The sequence below is a fragment of the Sturnus vulgaris genome, chromosome 3, assembly GCF_052056855.1.
Source record: "Sturnus vulgaris isolate bStuVul1 chromosome 3, bStuVul1.hap1, whole genome shotgun sequence".
Lineage (NCBI taxonomy): Eukaryota > Metazoa > Chordata > Aves > Passeriformes > Sturnidae > Sturnus > Sturnus vulgaris.
In genome coordinates, this window is record NC_142245.1 from 86,782,497 (window position 1) to 86,800,690 (window position 18,194).

At 35.5% G+C, this 18,194-nt stretch overlaps 1 protein-coding gene across 2 annotated transcripts in view; it reads left to right on the forward strand.

Moving 5' to 3' along the window:
* LMBRD1 (LMBR1 domain containing 1) overlaps positions 1-17,699 on the forward strand; it is a 66,775-nt gene extending 49,076 nt beyond the window's left edge. For both annotated transcript variants that reach the window (XM_014870249.2, XM_014870250.2), the window contains exons 13-16: positions 346-495; positions 5,314-5,389; positions 15,536-15,627; positions 15,785-17,699. In XM_014870249.2, coding sequence (XP_014725735.2) covers positions 346-495; positions 5,314-5,389; positions 15,536-15,627; positions 15,785-15,904 — 438 coding nt within the window. In that variant the 3' untranslated portion in view covers positions 15,905-17,699. The remainder of the gene's footprint in view (positions 1-345; positions 496-5,313; positions 5,390-15,535; positions 15,628-15,784) is intronic.
* The last annotated feature ends 495 nt before the right edge of the window (positions 17,700-18,194 follow it).

An 18,194-nucleotide genomic window follows, 5' to 3' on the forward strand; every position in this document is an offset into this window, starting at 1 on the left:
CATCTCACTTTAACCAAAAGACACAATATTCTTTGATAAACCAATGCACAGTTTGTTGTAGGTAACAGGCAATTTAAATCTTGCTACTAAATGCTAGTGAATAAATGTTTTGGGCCATTAATACAAATAGAACTTAATTTGGTTAAATAGCTGTGCTTTGGAGTTTAGGTAAATATACCTGAAAACCTGCTTTGAACCACTGGAATTAAGTTACCAGAAGATAATTTTAACAACCTCCCACTTCTGGCAGTAGAATTAAAACTTATTTGAACTAAAGGAGTTTTTGAATGCCTTCAGAAAAAAAATAATACTTCTTTGTGTTAATATTGTTTTTTCTGATTTTAGCTTTATAAAATCAGACGAGGAAAAACTCGACCTCAAGCACTCTTATTTCTCTGTATGATACTTCTATTAATTGTTCTTCATACAAGCTACATGATTTACAGTCTTGCCCCACAATATGTAATGTATGGAAGCCAGAAATACCTGGTACAGGTGAGATGCATTTTTTTTGTTTAAATTTTATTTTCTGCATTAAAAATGTGCTGTTTCTATAAACTTTGGAAGTCAGACATTTTCAGTTTTTGGTAGGTAGTTTTTTAAATACTAGTAGGTATCTTGGTAATACAAAGGCCAGAAACTGATTGCACTATATGCTATTTACTACACAACTTAATTTCTGTGTCATCTCAAGACTTTGTGAAACTGAGGTTTGTTTTACTCCTGATAAGACAGTTGTTAGCTTCCACTAGATTTTGTGCTGGTCTGCTTGGGTTGCTGAGTGACTGCAGTGAGGATTATTTTGAATGTATAAGGCTGTGTAGGGATTGAAATTAATACTGTTCCACAGTTCATGTCTTTTATGTGCATATTTATGAGGAATGACATAGATAACTTGGAACAGTAGAAAATAAACTGAGTGGAGCTGAGTGTGTGCAGATTTGTCACATTCCAGGCACTTTGGACTGTCCAACTTCATGAAACTCCATGAAGTTCTTGCACTGTAAATTCTTCTACAGAATTAAGCATTAAAATTTAATATCTGCTTTTGTTTTTGCACTTTTGTGTATTTCAAGGTTTTGATTTTTTAAGTCTTTCATCTTCTGTACCCAAAGAATTAAATTATTGTATTACAACTCAGTTTGAGTAGTAGTGTGCATGTTTATGGGGAAGTTTAAAGTTACATATCAGAAGCATCTTGAGAGGTTTCATGGATGGTGTTTATTAAGGTCTGGTATCTTACAGGGGTAGACTTCATCAGATCTGGTCTTGCAAATGTAGACAGCTAACCAGGTCATGAACTGGTTGCTTCTTCAGGCACAATGAAGTCAAGATCCCTTGGTGTGCTGTTTGATGTTTCAGTTTCACAAAGACAAAATAGTTGAGCTGGAGTGGTCAAAAGAAAGGATTCAAACGAGATTGGTGTGATTGAATGCTGCTCTGAGCTTTTGGAATATCTGTAATTCTCTAGGAGGATGTTCTTGTGGGAGGAGAACACCTGCTTTACAAATGAAACACCTGCTGAGTTCTTTCAGCTGCAACTGTTTAGTAAATTTTGTAACTTACTAGTATAAATTGTTTTTGTTTAAACAGTGGACGCAGAATACTTAGGGGAAAAGGATTACAAGGAGAAATTGAAATACTGCTAAATAGGTTAGAGAAGAGGAGCTTGCACAACTTAAATGTGTAGGTATGGTAGGATTGTCACTGCAGGAAGTGGAGGTCTCAGTAAATGCTACTTCACTACTGTCTTTATATTTGAATTATCTGGTAATGGGCGATTGGTCATCCTGATACCAATCCAAGCACAGTAACAGAATCACTGTAGGTGATATGAATATTTGGTATTTAAGAGCTGTAATGCATTTTATTAGGTTTTACGCTTAATATCACTAACACAAACTAAACATGCCTAGATGTGTATAACTTGGCTCAACTTGTCAGAATTAGGGTAGTAGCAGCATGAAACTTAGATGAAAGCCAGTTTAGATTCATTTACATAGAACTTCTGGCATGGTTGCTTATTGTTTATGTAACATCATAAACAGCCTAGAACATCATATAAATGTATCTGAATTAGTTATGAGCTGAGGTCCCTGCAAAAGACAGTTTGGATTTTATGTTGTAGAATGATTGTATGCCTCCAATTACAGTGCAGAACCAATGTGGGTGTAAGAGTGGGAAGAACAATTGCATTAAGGGTCCTACTGAACTACTTTTTAAGCCTTGCAGTGACCTGAGTAGGGAATCCTTTAAGATAAAGTTTGTAGATAGTGTGGAAGATTTGAAGAGGAAAAACAAATAATAAAGGCTATAGCTAGCAGTTTGTTTTGCTTTATGAATAAAATAAAATGTGTGTATATTAAGGGAGGCAGAAGGATTGAGACTTAACAAACACTTGCATATTAGCTGTTTATGACAAGTGTCTGAAGATAAATACATGATTTCTGAGAAAAGAGGTCAAGAGAATAGAACAGCACAGCAGTAGGAAGGCCCTTGTCATTCTTGCAGCTATTACAATATAATCCTGGTCAGCACTGCAAAAAGGATTAGCTGGAATGGTTGACTAAAGCTGTAACTTTCTGTTTAAAGTATAAAAAATGTTCTGGTCAAGATAGCCAACTTGGGTCTTCAGCTTATGTCTCATTTCAAAGAGCTGTGTTTAAAGTACATAATCTAATTTGAGTAGAAGCTGGTTTTTTTGTTAAAATAGCATGAAACATACAGAATATGCTGGTAAATTACATCTGGGCTTCTCTGGCATACCAAATAGATAAAGGTTTTCTGAAAACTTTCTCTCCAAGAGTTATTTCAGAATGTACCAGAAATGTTTTCTGTGTCTGACTACCTTGGTAACTGGATGTTAAATTTTGCTATTTTGAAGTGAGGAGAGATGGAGTCTGGGAATGAGGAGAAGCCAGATATTTTTCTGTGGATATAGCAATGAAGAGGTTCATAAGAGTTATGAATTGGTGTTTATGGGTTTAGGAGTGTCCAGGAGCAGGGCAAGTGAGCTAGACATGCAGATGATGGGAACCCTGTGTGCCAGCTCACTTTGACAGTCCTGGTTTTAATTGTTCTCTCACACTACAGTTGATGTCATCCTTTAGAATAACACCACTGGTAACCAACAGTGTGTAAGAACCAAACAATAAATTATTCCATTTTTCGTTATTCCAGGAAAGCTTAATGGATGGCTGTGCTGATAAACATGTGTATGATAGTCTGCTGGCTCATAGACTGTGCAAAAGGAGTACTTCCCTCTTTGCTTTGCTCTATAGTGATTCTAAATCTGGTAGTGTGCCAAACTAAATTGTTATCACAATCTATAGTAATGCATGGGATAGGTTAGATTCCTATTTGAATCTTGAACTGTTTCCTTTGGAGACTGCTGCTTTTGGCAAGAGCTTTTAATTTCGAAGTGCTGCTAACTTCTCCTTTTAACTGAATATGTATATAAAAGTGGAGCTTTTGTGAGGCAATTAACATTAACTAGACCAGGGCTACTTGCTTTATTAACTCTGAGCACTGGTGTGTTCAAAGCATGTGACCCCAATTTATCACAAGTGTCTTCAACTGTGGTGTCTGTAGGAAACTTTTGAAAATTTCTTCTGGATATTGTGGTCGTACCAACTAAATCCCTCTGTAGGAGTTTGCTTCAAGAGGTGAAACCGAGTTATCCTTGGGGTCTGAAGAGCTATGAAAGTTGAACAATTTGTTCTATCTAATCAACAATGAGTCTTTTCATAACCTTTCACAAAGAAAGAATTGTATCCATATCCAGGCCACCTTCTTAGCTTTCTAGCAAAAGCATAACCTTGCCTGTACTTGAGGTACAATTCCTATTTCTGTTCAGTAAGGCCAAGGGTTATTTTGCCTTTGTCTGAAAGAAAAAGCTTGCTGATATTTGTACCCAGTGGACCTTTAAGACTTGATTGACTGAGACAGGAACTAAAAAGCCAGTACTTGCCATAAGCAACATGGATACCTTTCCCTGCTTGGAGACCAGAACAGCAACGATCGCTTTCTTTCTTCAGTCATCAGATAGATAATTTGGAAGAGTGGAGCTAAATTGCAGGACCCAGAGCATCTCCATTGCCAGCAGCAGGAATCCAGAAGATGGCTAAGTGTGGAAACAGATCTTTTCAAGTTGTTGATCTTTAACATGAGCAGAAACTAATCATGTAGGTGTAGCAGGCTGTATCCTAACCCTTTACATAATTGCTGTTTTCTGAAGTGTCCAAAATGTGTCAGCTCTTAAAGCACACATACTAAGTTACTGTCCATAGTTCTGTCTCATGCTTGATCACGATGCAGCCTGCTTTCAGCCTGGGAGATAAGGTAACAGAACACTAAGGTTTTACTGTGGCAATACTTGTACTAAAAATGTCTTAAATTATAGGAATGTTCATGGAGGACAGTGATCTAAGACCTGGAAAAAATAATAGATATTGTCAAAGAAAGCCTGTAGGTCTAGCTATTGTTGTGTTTAAATACTGTTAATATGTTAAAGTGTATGAAGTGGTTAGAGCTTAATTTAATGTGCCAGCTTGTACAGATTGCTGGTATGTTTTAAGGAACTTTTTTCAGTCTGAAGAAAAAATGTTGACTCTTTCTTTAGAGAGTTTTCTGTTTAGGAAATCATGAAGTATCTACAGTAGCTATGAGATCCTTTAAAGTGAATCGGAGTATAAAAAAAAAAATCACTTTAGTGCAAAGGTTTTACATTGGGCTCTGCTGAAATTATTTACTGGTTGTTCAAAAATGTGGAACACAGAGTTCATGTTCCCTGGAAGGGTTAATTTTCCAAAGATTTGGGACATTTAAGCAGGTACATTTGGGTTTTCAGTACTTCACTTAAACATCATTTTTCTTCTTCCACTCTGGCCATCCAAGTATGTTGCATGTTACCATCTGGCTTTTAGACCAGAAGTAAACTGTATTCATTATCATTATCGATCCTAACACTTCTGTGCTGTCTTCATCACCAAAGCTGATTTTCAAATTAATTTTATGCACAGTTTAAAGGTTTCATTTCAGAGCTCAAGTATGTTTTTCACAAGTCTTCAAAAAGAACACAAGCTATTAGTTTTTTCAGTAATGAAATCATACTTAGAAATGTTCATGTTTTACTGCTTGCAGCTTACTCTGCATATGCTGGTCAAAAATCATACTTTTGAATATTTAAAGAGATTTGATTAAGTGTTTTTAAATTATTGCACTGGAAAATGTATTTGGTTTCTGTACTATCATTGTCTATGGAAGACCACTGCTGGTAGACTAGTGTACTAATTTTCTGTATTTATAATGCAGAGTAATAAGACAATTGATGGTCAGCCACAGAATGTGACACTTGTGTCTAAAGACTGTGATGCAGATGCACCTGAAGGTAAGATAAATTTTTCTTGTATTTCCAATGTGATAGGTGCATGCTCAGCTGTAATAAGCAGCTTAATCTCTGTCTTCATGGCTTTCATTTGCCTAAAGTGAAGCTTTGATGTAAAGTTAAAGCATACTTTATTCATTTAAAGGAATGACTATTTTTAGTAGAAACCATGGGTAACAAAGCATTCCAGTTAATGTTAAAATCTCACATTTGCTTTAATGTGTATGTAGAAGATCTTAAAAATAAACCCCAGCTGGTGAATAGCTTGGCGTTGAAAGTGCACTTCACTGTGTATATTTGTCATACAAACATGCAGACAAGTATTCTATTTGGTCTGTCAGGAAAACTAAGGTCTGAACTTCTCAGTGGAATTTGAGATTCCCAGTGGAAGCTTACAGATAAGAGAATTATGTAATTATTAATGAGGTATAAATGTGGGCTCTTCCATGAGCAACAATATCAGTAGAACTAGAAATCTTAGACTATTTTTCTCTAATTCTCTTAGAGTTATGCTGGAAATTATAGAGAATGGTAAATTTTCTCAGCTCTATTACTAAATGACCTATTTTTGAGCAGAAGATGTATTATGGATATTCTGGAGTTAAGTAGTGATTAGCCAGCAGATGGATAATGCTGGAATGTTCCTTGACTTTCTACCTATGCAGGCCTGAGTGTTCATTTTCTTTTTTTAAGAGAGACTGGTAACATTTTATTTTAGTGCTTATTCCTCTATGAAACCTGAGTGAGGCTGTGAATGAGTTTCAGCCTAGTTTCATTAAAAAAACGAGCTAATTGAAATCATGCTGGTTTTATTTTTTGCAGTCTTACTTTACACTTCCTTTCCCTCTGCATATAAACAGTTCACAGTTTGAATTGCAGAAACCACTGCAATACTGATAGCTCTTTAAGGTCACAGTGATATTGATTGCTAACACTGATCTCAGCATAAGATTTATGGCCTTCAGAATGGTCTAGTTTTTTCAAGCCCAAGCTTTCAGTTGTTCTTACTCTGGCCAACTTTCAGCTCCTCTGGATGAATAGCAGTTGTATTGTGTGTGCATTTCTATCCTTATGAAAATGCTTGAGTGTTAGTTAGTTGATAGAAAAGATAAATACTTGTCCCATATTCTCCTCTTATTATCAATATTCTATAACTCCTCATTTTTTTGACTGCTACCAGAAGTTCTTAACAGCCACTCTGTTTTTCTCTACTTTTGCTATTGGAAAATATAAAACTTGATTTATTTTTGTATTAGTGGAGGTAACTGGGCCATCAGTTCTTTGTTCCTAATCTGTCAGGTCTCTTTTGCAGGGCAGTTCCCTTATATTTATGCTTATCTTCAAATTTCGTCTTATTCCTGGTGGTTACTAGCATTTCCCAAGAGCCATAGAATTTTTTCCCCATTTTCCCCCATATTTCAAATAATTTCTTCATTTTTTTGATTGATATTTTTAGATTGAATGCAGTTTCAAGTGTTTAGATATTTTGGCAATTAAAATCCTTCAATTTATGTTTAAGGCTGCCCTGTTTTTGTGATTAAAAATAGAAACTCTGGCAAAACTTACAAGAGCAAATATGTTGCCTTTCAAAATTAGATCACTTTTGTCAGAATTGAACAGATCTTTGTTTCTTGTAAGCAGCTTCTTGACTTGGCCAGTGTCTGCTGAAAGCACAATATTCTCACTGGCATTGATAAGTTTATTAGTCTTGACCTTTGTGAGAGAAATGAAAATAGTCTGATTTCCTCAGACTTTGCTTAATTATGAAAAATTAGATTGCATTTAAATAAACTTAATTCTACCCCACTTCAATTTTTTTGAATACTTTTAATATTTACATGATTTTCTTTCTTAGTTTACTTTGCTTAATGGAAACAATATGCTAATGATTAAAACTAGTCTTCTGATGTACTGAACACAAGTTGGTCTGTGTAAATGATGGCTTGTTGTTGCAGTGGCTATCTCTGAGTCATGGTCTCCTTTCTTTATAGAAAAGAGGTGGAGAAAATGTTGATATGCTGTCCTGTGCAAAACTAGTATAGGTAGAAGATGGATGGACATTTCCTAAATGTGAATATCAATGTGATCAAAAGGCTTAAATGGAGTTGTATTAACTGTAGAGGATACATTCAGGCCATTCATGTATTTGTATAAATGAAAGAAAAGTTTACTTTTAATAATCAACTTTAAGAAAAAGTCACATTATTGAAAGCACTTGAATGATTTTTTCATCCAGTCAGTTTTAGAAACTGGGAATGTAATCCTTACTTCGGAATACCTGTCATTTTTAATACCTGGTAACAAAATTAATGAAAAGTAGATGCTATTCTTTTCTGTGATCAGAGAGAGCATCTTGATAAGTCAGATTTATTTCAGAGGTAGAAACTAAACTTCTAAATACAATTTCTCTTGTTTGTAAGGATATTAGACTTGGGCAAAAATAGATGCAAATAACTTAAAGATAAAGTTTGGTCAAGCACTTGCAGTTTGAATTGCCTTCTTTGGTACTAGGGTTTTACTAGGTAAAAAGGTACTTAGGTACTAGGTTGTTTTTTAGGGTAAACCAGTGAACTGTAACTAATTGCAAACATTGATTTATCTCCTCAATTAATTTATTTCTGTTTAAACTGATTTAATTCTAACAGGTATTTTTCCTTAAACATAAAACAAGCAATGACCTTTTAATGACTGTACTGATAGATAAGCTTATAGCAGTCTGCTGTCTTATTAAATGCTCAGATCTTGGAGATATGATCTCTACTTACTGTTACTAGGTAAATTATTTTTTTTCTTTCTGAGACAGTACAAGAGACCTGATGAAGTTGTAACAGCTATTACTTCAGGTTTTATTGGGCAGTGTTTCCTGTAGATTTGTTTCAAACTAATGTTTGGTTTGGTCCAAAGGACAATTTCACTTATTGGAGAAACACAAGGCAGTTAAAATGCAATCTTACAAAAAACACATTGAGTATTTATAGTTAAATATATAATTTGATTTAACAATATCTGCTTTCATTCAGCAAAGCTTATCTCTATTTACTCCTGATATGCAGGAGGTAAATCTGTTTTATACTCAGATAAGGGCCATAATAGTGTACCTACATGAAACAGAATAGAAGACAAAAAATAATAGAGCAGGGTACATCTTATAAGTCAAAGTACCTTTTTTTTAGTTAAACATCTTGCATAAAAGGTTTATGTTCTGGTTAACTTAAAAAGCTTTTTAAGTAGTCTTTTGGGGACAGCAAGTTTAATATGTTTGTTATAGGGAAAACAAGCTTTAGTTTTCAATGTTCAATACAGTTGGGCAAAAATATCATTTGATGGCTATTTTCAAGGGCTAAGAGCAGCTGAAATATTGTGTCCACAATTCAGCTGAGTATAAGGTAAAGCAAAGAAGTTTAATTATGTGATTAAGACTCTTGCAGCAGGACTAATGTGTTGAAAACTTGGTATAGGTTTAGCTTAACAGGTTAATGGGATTTAATGTAAATGAGCTTTGACTCTGCTGCAAGCCTGAACTATGAGATCTGAAAAACACTATCTCTGTCTTTCTAGATTAAAAGATCTAGCTTTTAAGCATCACTCACTTGAAATGCATAACTCGCTCTGAATTCCCCCTTGGATTCTCTTCCTTCTTGAAGGAAATGAGCCTTGCCCAAGGCCTGTTACATTCTGGGTACAGTCAATCTGCTAGGCATTTTTCATAGACCTATGCTGACTTGGAATTACATGTGAAGTGAGAAAAGAAAAATCATCTCATTTCTAAGGCTTTGAAATGAGATCTTACTGTGCTAATTTGATCTGTGCTGCTAAGATACACTTATTAGCTAGAATTTAAAAAGTTCAGGACCTCAGGCTTTATTTTTGCCTGAATAAGGATTAGATATAGACATTACTCATGATGGAATGGAGGCCCAAATACAAATGCCAAAACAGGGGCACACTCGGTTTCTCTTCTAGAGAAATGCAGGAGACATGCAAAGGGAAGCCACTAGCAAGTTGCTCAGAACCCTCAATATTAGTAATTTTGTATGAGGAGTTGTGAGACTGTAGGTTATCACTTCCAAACTGTTGTTCTAAATTAATTACTTTGAAAAGTTACAAAATGCTTCACATAAAGTAAGGATTTTAGTGAGGACTTTCCATTTTCATGTTGCTTTGTGAAGTACTTTTGCTAGTACTTTACCCTGAATCTATGCTTATACCTAATACTTTGAGTCCTCTATAAGCAGGAGTCCCTGTAGATAAGCATAGTGGTGCATGTCTGAGCACAGAAATACCTGTTTGGCACCTGTTAACAATATGAGCAGCTAAGAGTGCTGTAAATACCATTTTGCAGTACATTGTTCACTGATGTGCAGGTGTAGATAGATCAATTCCCACAATTATTTTTCCTAAAGGAGGTTTTGTAAGAATGAAAATAATAGGTTATGCTGTCTGCTGCTTCCTTTGTAGAGTTTTTGCATGTGTTCATCCCTAGAGTATTGCCTTTGATGTTTATCACTGGCTATATCTTTATAAGAAAAATTGTTTGCCTCTAGTTATTTAAAAAACAAGGTTTTCAAGGGAGACTCAGAAAATGCCTCTTGAAGAACTTGAAGTTTGAGGTGGCAATTCAAAGGCATGAAATAACAATTATGGCCTGTCTCTTAGCCCATGTGTCAAGTGCTTGTAATTAACCTGAATTGTACACAGTGTTTCAAAGGATCTCTACTTTCTACAAAAGCATTAAGAACACTTTTTCCATTAGCAGTCTGATCCAATGTAGAAACTGGGCATCACCTCTTTGGAATTTAAGTGGCTTCAGATTTAGCTTTTGGCTAATGCTGTACCTTTTCACTTTATACATGGACTTGTAGCATTAGTATTTTCCTCACTTGAAGGTACTTAATAAACATTAAAATCAAGTCATCCTTTAAACTTAGGAAAAATGAGATTAACAGGTTTAGCTCTGCAAATCTCATTAAATGTTTTTCACCTAGTCTGTTAATACATGCAAATCTTGGCACCTTCACAGATTCTCTGTACCCAAAGTGAAATAGAAACCTTATAGCTGGATGAAATTTTGCATTATAAAGTCATAGCTGTGCTAGGATGGACTCCAAATCTAAAAGGGCCAAAAAAGGACTGACAGGCTCTCTGGACGTATAGAGGGAAGTAGTGAAAAACTTGTGTTTACCTCAAGTTTGTTCATGCTTGGTTGTAAGATCCAGAACCTTCTTTCTACAGCTAAATCCTTCATTTGTACATAAATGCAAATCCCTTTCATATATGTCACTTCATTTAAGTTTGACTGTTGAGGAAAAAAATGTGACACTCAGATCACTCAATAGGACATTGTTTTTATTATTTAGCATTTAGAAATTTTGGTTAGTGACTTTTTTTCTTCTTTCAGCACAGAATCTTGGAGGAACTTACTGGAAGCCTCCTTATGCAATAAAGCCCTGCTAGCACTGATGGGACTTAGAAATTCTCAGGCCATTTAATGTAAACATTCATAATGTGTAATTATCATCAAGAAGTTTTGTGACTGCTGCAGTAGTTCGTGTAAAATAATTGCAAATAGCTATTGGTTATCCAGACTTTTAGCTTTTGTTACAAAATCAGATCTGTTTGTTATAAAACCAGACTGATTCACATCGATTACATCATTTTTCTGTCTGCCTGGTTTTATATCAGGTTGTGTTTGATTGCAGATAGACTGTGAGAAGTATCATACACAGCTTGCCTGTAGCTTGAAGCACTGAAAAAACAGAGTTTGCTTTCTAAATAACTTGTCCCAAATAGCTTTTCCAGGTACCTCATTAGTTCCTGGTTTCCAGGTTTCTGACTTCTTCTTAGCCCGCTAAATATTTTCCTTTGTCAGGAGTTGATTCTAAGCCTACTGAGCAGCTTCTGTTGAAATAAGGTAGCTTTTTGGACTAGGCTTTATCTGGCTAGACTTTTGGTCTCTACAGGTCTAATTTAGATGCCATCTCATTACCACTTCCAGCTAAGCAAAAAAGGCATGCACCAAAGCCAGACAACTGGGATGAAACAGCAGGCAGCTTTTTTTGCTTATATGTTAGACTTAGATTTTAGAAGATTTTTAGATAGCTGCAAACTGTTGTTTAACATCTGAGTGATTTGATACTCGTGCTTCTGTAGTGCACAGTAGTACTTTAATGTGCTGTCAGCTTGAAGTGTTGGAAGCTTAGTGATTCACATCTCTGAGTGGGGAGATACTGTAGCTACATACAACCAGTTGGGAAATATTTTCAGATCACTGCTATATGTGAATAGTATGTGTTCCAATATGCCTTTCAGTCTGATAAGGGATCAAAGGTGTAATTTTATTGCAAAGTTAACCTTGAAGCAAGTGGTGCTGAAGCTGTTTAATACTTGCATTATTGTAAAAGCTGAATGAGCAATGAATTGAAATTTAAGCAGTTTCTGAGAGAAGTTAGCTGAGAGAAAGGTAACTGACATGGGATTCTACAACCCAAAAGTTGTAAAAGCTTTGTTTAGGAGATTAATTTTAGCCTCTGAAAGAAGAGAAGCAGCAGCAGTGGAGGGACTGGATTGTCAAGTGCAAAGACAGGCTCAACAGCTGAATGAGGCTATTATTAATTCTGTGTGTGTATGTACAACAGCAGAGAAGAATATGGAATAAGTGGAGATATGCTCAAATAGTATATGAAAAAAATGCTTGTAGAAACTAATGAGTAAGGGGCAATTAAGAATGTAATTAAGTCTTTTTTGCTGTTTAGCCAACAAGAAAAGAAAGGAATCCTGTATTTGTGGCCAGGACAGCTGTTGCTGCCATTCTGTGAATCTGTTTCCAGAGAAGGGTGGAAGTGATATGTGAAACACAATCTTTAACATAAACTTCTGTGGACTTTGGAAGCACTTGAGTGACCTTAACACTATGAAATATTCATCAAGATGTTAGGTTGAGATGCTTGGTACAAAACGGGGAAATTTTTAATATACCTATTAATATCCTCCTGTAGAGACTCCTGAAGCTTCCTTTGTCTCAACAATTGGATCTGTGACCAAAGCCATACCTAAAACCTTTAAGTAAGCAGCTGCTTTCTGCAACACAGCTTTTGATTTTTTGGCAGCAAGGCTATATGAAATAAATCTTCTTGGATACCTGAAGCTATGTCTTCAATACTTTTAGGGTCTGAAACTTTGCAGTGCTTAGATGTTCAAGCACAATAAGGATGCCGCTTTTCCTTTGGAAGTAGTTTTGAGTGAATTTTAAGTAAAACTAGGTTCTGCTTGAAACTGGGGCCATAAACTTTATCTGTCCTTGGATAACATTCTCACTTTGGGGTTTTCTATCAAAAAATACCATTGTTATTTAGATGTGTTGTCTCAATATCTACCTTCATGTAATGATTTTGAGTACACACAGGACCAAAGAGGTAGTCTGGTCCAATGTCACAGGAGGGAGCAAGTAGAGCAGGTTGCTCACGTCCATCCAGCTGTGAATGTCTGAGGTTCAGCCTGCTTCAAGGTTTACCTATGCTGATTGTCTCTCCTGCTATTTAATAGGTGTATTGCTTGCTGTGGCTCTGTCATCTGTTGTCCTGCTATTTTGCAGATCTAAGAGACATCTCATTTAGCTCACAAAAAAAAGCTTACTTTCTAAGTCCACCTAGGTAACGGAGGCAGCAGTAAGACACACCTGCAAACACCTTTACTCTGAGCTGAAAGAACACATATTCACTGTCTGCTGTGTGCCCTAAGCTGTTACAGTGGTCCTCCCATTAGATTTGCTTCAGTAAGTGTTTTGTACTGGGCAGCCCAAAATGGCACCATTGCAGATGCCACAGTGCAAGAACTGATTGGTTTCATGGACTTCTGCTGCATTCCAGATAGCCTTATATTCAATTACATTTCTGAATTATATTTGAACACCAGTAACTACATGTTCTGTTTGTCTACTGGGAGATGAGGTTGCTTTCTGCATAGTTGCATTATATCTGGTCAACCCTCAGCCTACACTATTGCATGGTGTCACTTTGTTCCAGGTGCAGGGCTTCTCTCTCTGTTAAACTTTGAGGACTGTTTCAAGTGGCTTGAAAAATAACACTTTCCTAAATCTGATCATGCAGTGTGTTGGACCTCTGCTCTTTATTTCTCCCTAGTTTGATCTATGGATTTACAGAGGGTATAATTTGTTTCACTGTCTAGTTGATTAATGAAGAGGTAAAACACGTGTAGAGTATTGACTTTCAAACAATGCCAATGTTTATGAAGTATACTGTTCATAACAATTTGTAACTAAGAAACTGTTTCCTTCTACACATTTTTGTAAAAGCTCACTCTGTTTTGAGATGCATAAAAGAGACTTCATCAGTAACTTCTCATAATTTGAATTTTCAGTGCACAAAATCACGTTCTAGGCTTTAATACTTGGCTTTGAACAGAATTATCATTTCAACTCATCATACACTAGCTAATTCACTTCCTGGTAGAAGCCTTAATTTGAAAATAATACATTAAGTGTAACTTTGTTACATAATGAAAAACTTCACCAGTGGACTCAAAACAAAAAGTAGACGACTCTTCTGGTAGTAATGACTATTAGTACTTGTCATTCTTTATTTTAAAAATTGTTTTGTCTTGAATCCTGGCTGTTTGGCTTTGTTCCTTGGTCAGCACTACATGTGTATATGGAATAAGTTGTATTTTTTAATTGTGGAAGGTATCTATTGGAGACTTGCTAACTTTCCATATCTACTTTTGCTCCATATGATCAAGACACACCTAATATTCACATTTACCATTCTGGGTAACAAGTAGCTATTTTAATTTAGACTATTCATTGTAACTTATTCTGAATTGAGTCATGTGGAAGAATCAGTTGATGAAAAATGTCATGTCAGCCTATTAAATAACATTAGTTCAGAAACAATAGCTAAAATTTACTTTTCTGTTCTTGTAACATCATATGATCAAACTATTCCAAAATATTTATCATTATCTATTGAATCCAATTATTATAAAGAGCCATCTGAAAGTCTTTTCGTTGTTCTTTAATTTAAGTAACCAACTGGAGAGCTGGAGATGGTATTGTCAATATTATCTGCAATTAGGAAGCATCCTCACTTCACCAGCATTTCTTACTTAGCTGCTAAAAATGAGCTATGTAACTATGTAAGTAGTGTATCACTCACAACTTTAGAAGGCAGGAAATCTTTACTTCAGCTACACCTGGGGAATATTTCCAAACCTGGGGTCTGAACTGAGGGACAAACAGGCAGTTTCTGGGTTGCTTACATTCTCTACTGTTCAGCATGTCTGCACACCAGTTCCTGCTCTGAAATGGGCTTTAGGTAGGGTTTGAAGCATAGTATAAAAACACAAAAAAAAAGATGAAATTATATTTTACCTTAGCATGAACTCAGTATGTGCCCTTCCTGGCATTTGAGAGATTCATGAACTGGCTCACGTGTCCTGCTGGTCATCCTCTAGCATGACCCCTTGAATGCCACAGGCTTGATGTCCTATACAGGCAGTTATACTGTCTCCATGTTGAAAATTCCTTAGCAATTTGATTCTTAATTTAAAAATATATCAGTTAGAAATGAAGCAAAATATAGCCACATCAGAAAATACTACTTCAATATTCATGTTGTTAGAGGAGTAAGGTTTAGCCAGTACTGTCAGGCCTTATGTACAAATAAGACTTCTGTTGTCTGGGTTGCAAAAGGCCCAGTATATGTTGGAGATTTTTTGTGTACATGTAATTGACATTTGATTTGTTTACAAAGCTTATGTAATCCTGGTAGAGACACAGGTTTTTTGTAGTCCTGAAATGTGTTTCAATCCAGAATCTGCTTTGTATGGCTGCGGTTTATATAAACTGGGAAATGAGTTCCCATTTGGACAGATTCTAATTAATAATTGACACATCTTCATGAGAAATTGTTCCCAGTATTAATGAGGTTACCTGTTGCAGTCACTCTCCCATAACAAGTGTCCCTTTTGTATACCTTTTTGGTACAGGAGAATAAATTAGATGTAATAGAGTGTAATAGCTCTGCAGAGCTAAATGCTCTCTGTAACTGCTAAAATATTATCCTACTACATGGTATTTAGCTGGTTTTTTTGTTGTTGTTCTGTGCTAATCAGTATTATTTCCTTTCAATTTAGATCAGTGTATTGTCACTCGGACATACCTCTTTCTTCATAAATTCTGGTTCTTCAGCGCTGCCTATTACTTTGGGAACTGGGCATTCATTGCAGTAAGTACTTTGATTTTGGAGACCTGAATCAAATTGGATAATTTACAGTAATTGTCATTGCATCATTTGCATCATCACACTACAATTTGTTTTACTTAGCTTGCCCTATATGCCCCTTAACTGAATAACAGTGACACTTTCTACTTTAAATTTGCAGGTCTTTTTAATTGGATTAATTGTTTCATGCTGCAAAGGCAAGAAATCAGTCATTGAAGGTGAAGTAGATGATGACGATTCAGATATGAGTGATGATGAACTGTCTGTTTATTACCATTGACAGCTTTTTGCCTTCAAGATGAAAAAATGTAAAATTATGTTGAGAGTCATGCCCACGTGGAACTTGTATCCTGATAAGCATCTTTGCACCTGTAAAAATAAAAGAGATGTGTGTACACACTTAAAGGGATAAAAAACCTGATTATCACTTTGAGTATCACTGTTGAATGAGAACAAATGTTGAAGCTGACTTTGAATACTATATAGAAAATATTGTTTTATGATTAAACATATACGTAACCTTCTGATGTATAATTTGGTGAACTGTTGTAACTGTTTCATAATTCACAATGCTTTTCTGTTAACTTAGGTTTTCTTAAATACTTTTATGCTTTATTTGTTGGACTTTTAAATTCATAAATACAACTAACTAAAATCCTGCAAAACAGTGCAAATATTGCAGGAAAGATTTGGATTAAGTTTACACTCTATGAAGGGCTTGACTTGACTTTTGCATTAGTTTTGATGGATTACTATATAAAACTATATCTATCAATTAAAGTATGCCAAAAATATTATTTAAATGGTGAGTTTCCAGTCTGTGAAAAAAGTAATTTTAATACTGTGATCTCCACTGAGTTACCACAGAGATTCTCAGGTAACTATGAGGTGGCTTTTGCTCTCTCAAAGGAAATCATAGTGTAAATTACAATATTCAGCACTGTTGCAGTGTTTTAGTAAGGTTGAGTTCTGAAACTTCCAGGTGCCTGATCTAGTCATAACCAATGGAATAATTAAGATGTGATTAATTTTTAACTTATTTTTCTCTTTAATGCAAATTGTCTAGTTTGAAATTCTGTCAGTATTTAATGTTGTCAATTTGTTTACAAACCCATATGTTTATATAAACACAGTTCAGAAATATTTTTGTCATTCGTGTTGTCTTTGTAAATTAATCCTATTTTAGCTGTATAGTTGCTGAGCTATATTTCTAAGGATCTTCATATATCCTTTGACAGACTCTGAAAGAGAAAATGTTTACAAGGACAGGTTTTTAAGCTTCTAATGCTACCTGAGGGACATTATAGTCTATGCAAGCCCATGTAAAGGTGATTAGGTAGCTTTTTTTAAATAACACTAATTGTTAAATAGCTATTAGAATGTAGGATAGTTATTAATATCATGTCCTGCTTTCATGTTTGCAAACACTAAAGTTATTTCAAGAACAATCTGCCTCTTTCTGCAGTATTTCAGAACAGCAGGCTCTCAGGAACTTTTGAATTCTAATTTAGCTTCAGTATTGGAGGAGGTCTTAAGTGAGTTCTGTAGTTAGTGCAGGAACACAGGGAACTGATGTTTGGACTATAGGAACAAAACCTGATGTTTTTTAACAAGCTGTCTGTGCCAACTGCTCCAGTAATAGAAATGTTGATGTGGCAACGTGAAAGAATCACACACACAATAAGCTGAGTTGGAGGTTACCCACATGGATCATTGAGTCCATCTCCTGGTGTTGTAGGTGGATCATAAGCTGAAAATATGCTCAACTAATATCAATCAATCTCTTTGTTACCGATGTGTCATTTGAAAGGACAGAAATGTATTCAAACACTGAGAATAGGTACTGAAATTTGACTCAGCTGTCTGAGTAGAATTAGCAGCATATTATTTAAACGTGACAACTGGGGAAACTTGCAAGGAATTAGTTACAAGAAGAAGTCTAGTTACAGAAGGTGGAATGTGATATTGACTGGAAGCTGCATCCAGAGCATAGCAACAACCTGGAGTATAGTTATTTGTAGATGTCTTGGTGGAAAACTTATATCAGCTAATTTAAATAAAGTTAACTGCTCAGATGTCCTCCTTTCTTTGTGGATTTTATTCATTTGTCATCTTCAGTTTTAACCAAAAATTGTCACTTCCTTCTTACAGGTTTGTTTGTAACACAACTTTGCAGAGTTATATCTATTCTGCCCTAAATTTGCCTTGAGGAGATGACTGCTCGTCTGGGGAAAGTTTGTTGGGAAGGTGTTGGTTTTGTGCCATGTATCTGCTTCATGCTGTGTGCAGGCTTAGGGGATCACTGGCCAAGATGCCTAGCCAGTGCCTAGGTACATTTTGTTATAGGTCTCTCCTGTTTCTAGCATTGTGTTAATTTCCAGGAATTTCTTCCCAATCCAGTTATGTTTCCTGTCTAAATAGTCTATATGCAGTGATACAATAATCTGCCTTTGAAATGGTGATGTTGTCTTTTTAATTGGGGGATTCAGTAAGTATCAGGTTTTTTTAATCCAGGTATTAATCACATTTATAAGGAGCCCATTGTTAATTGCAGCTATCAAGAAGCAGGC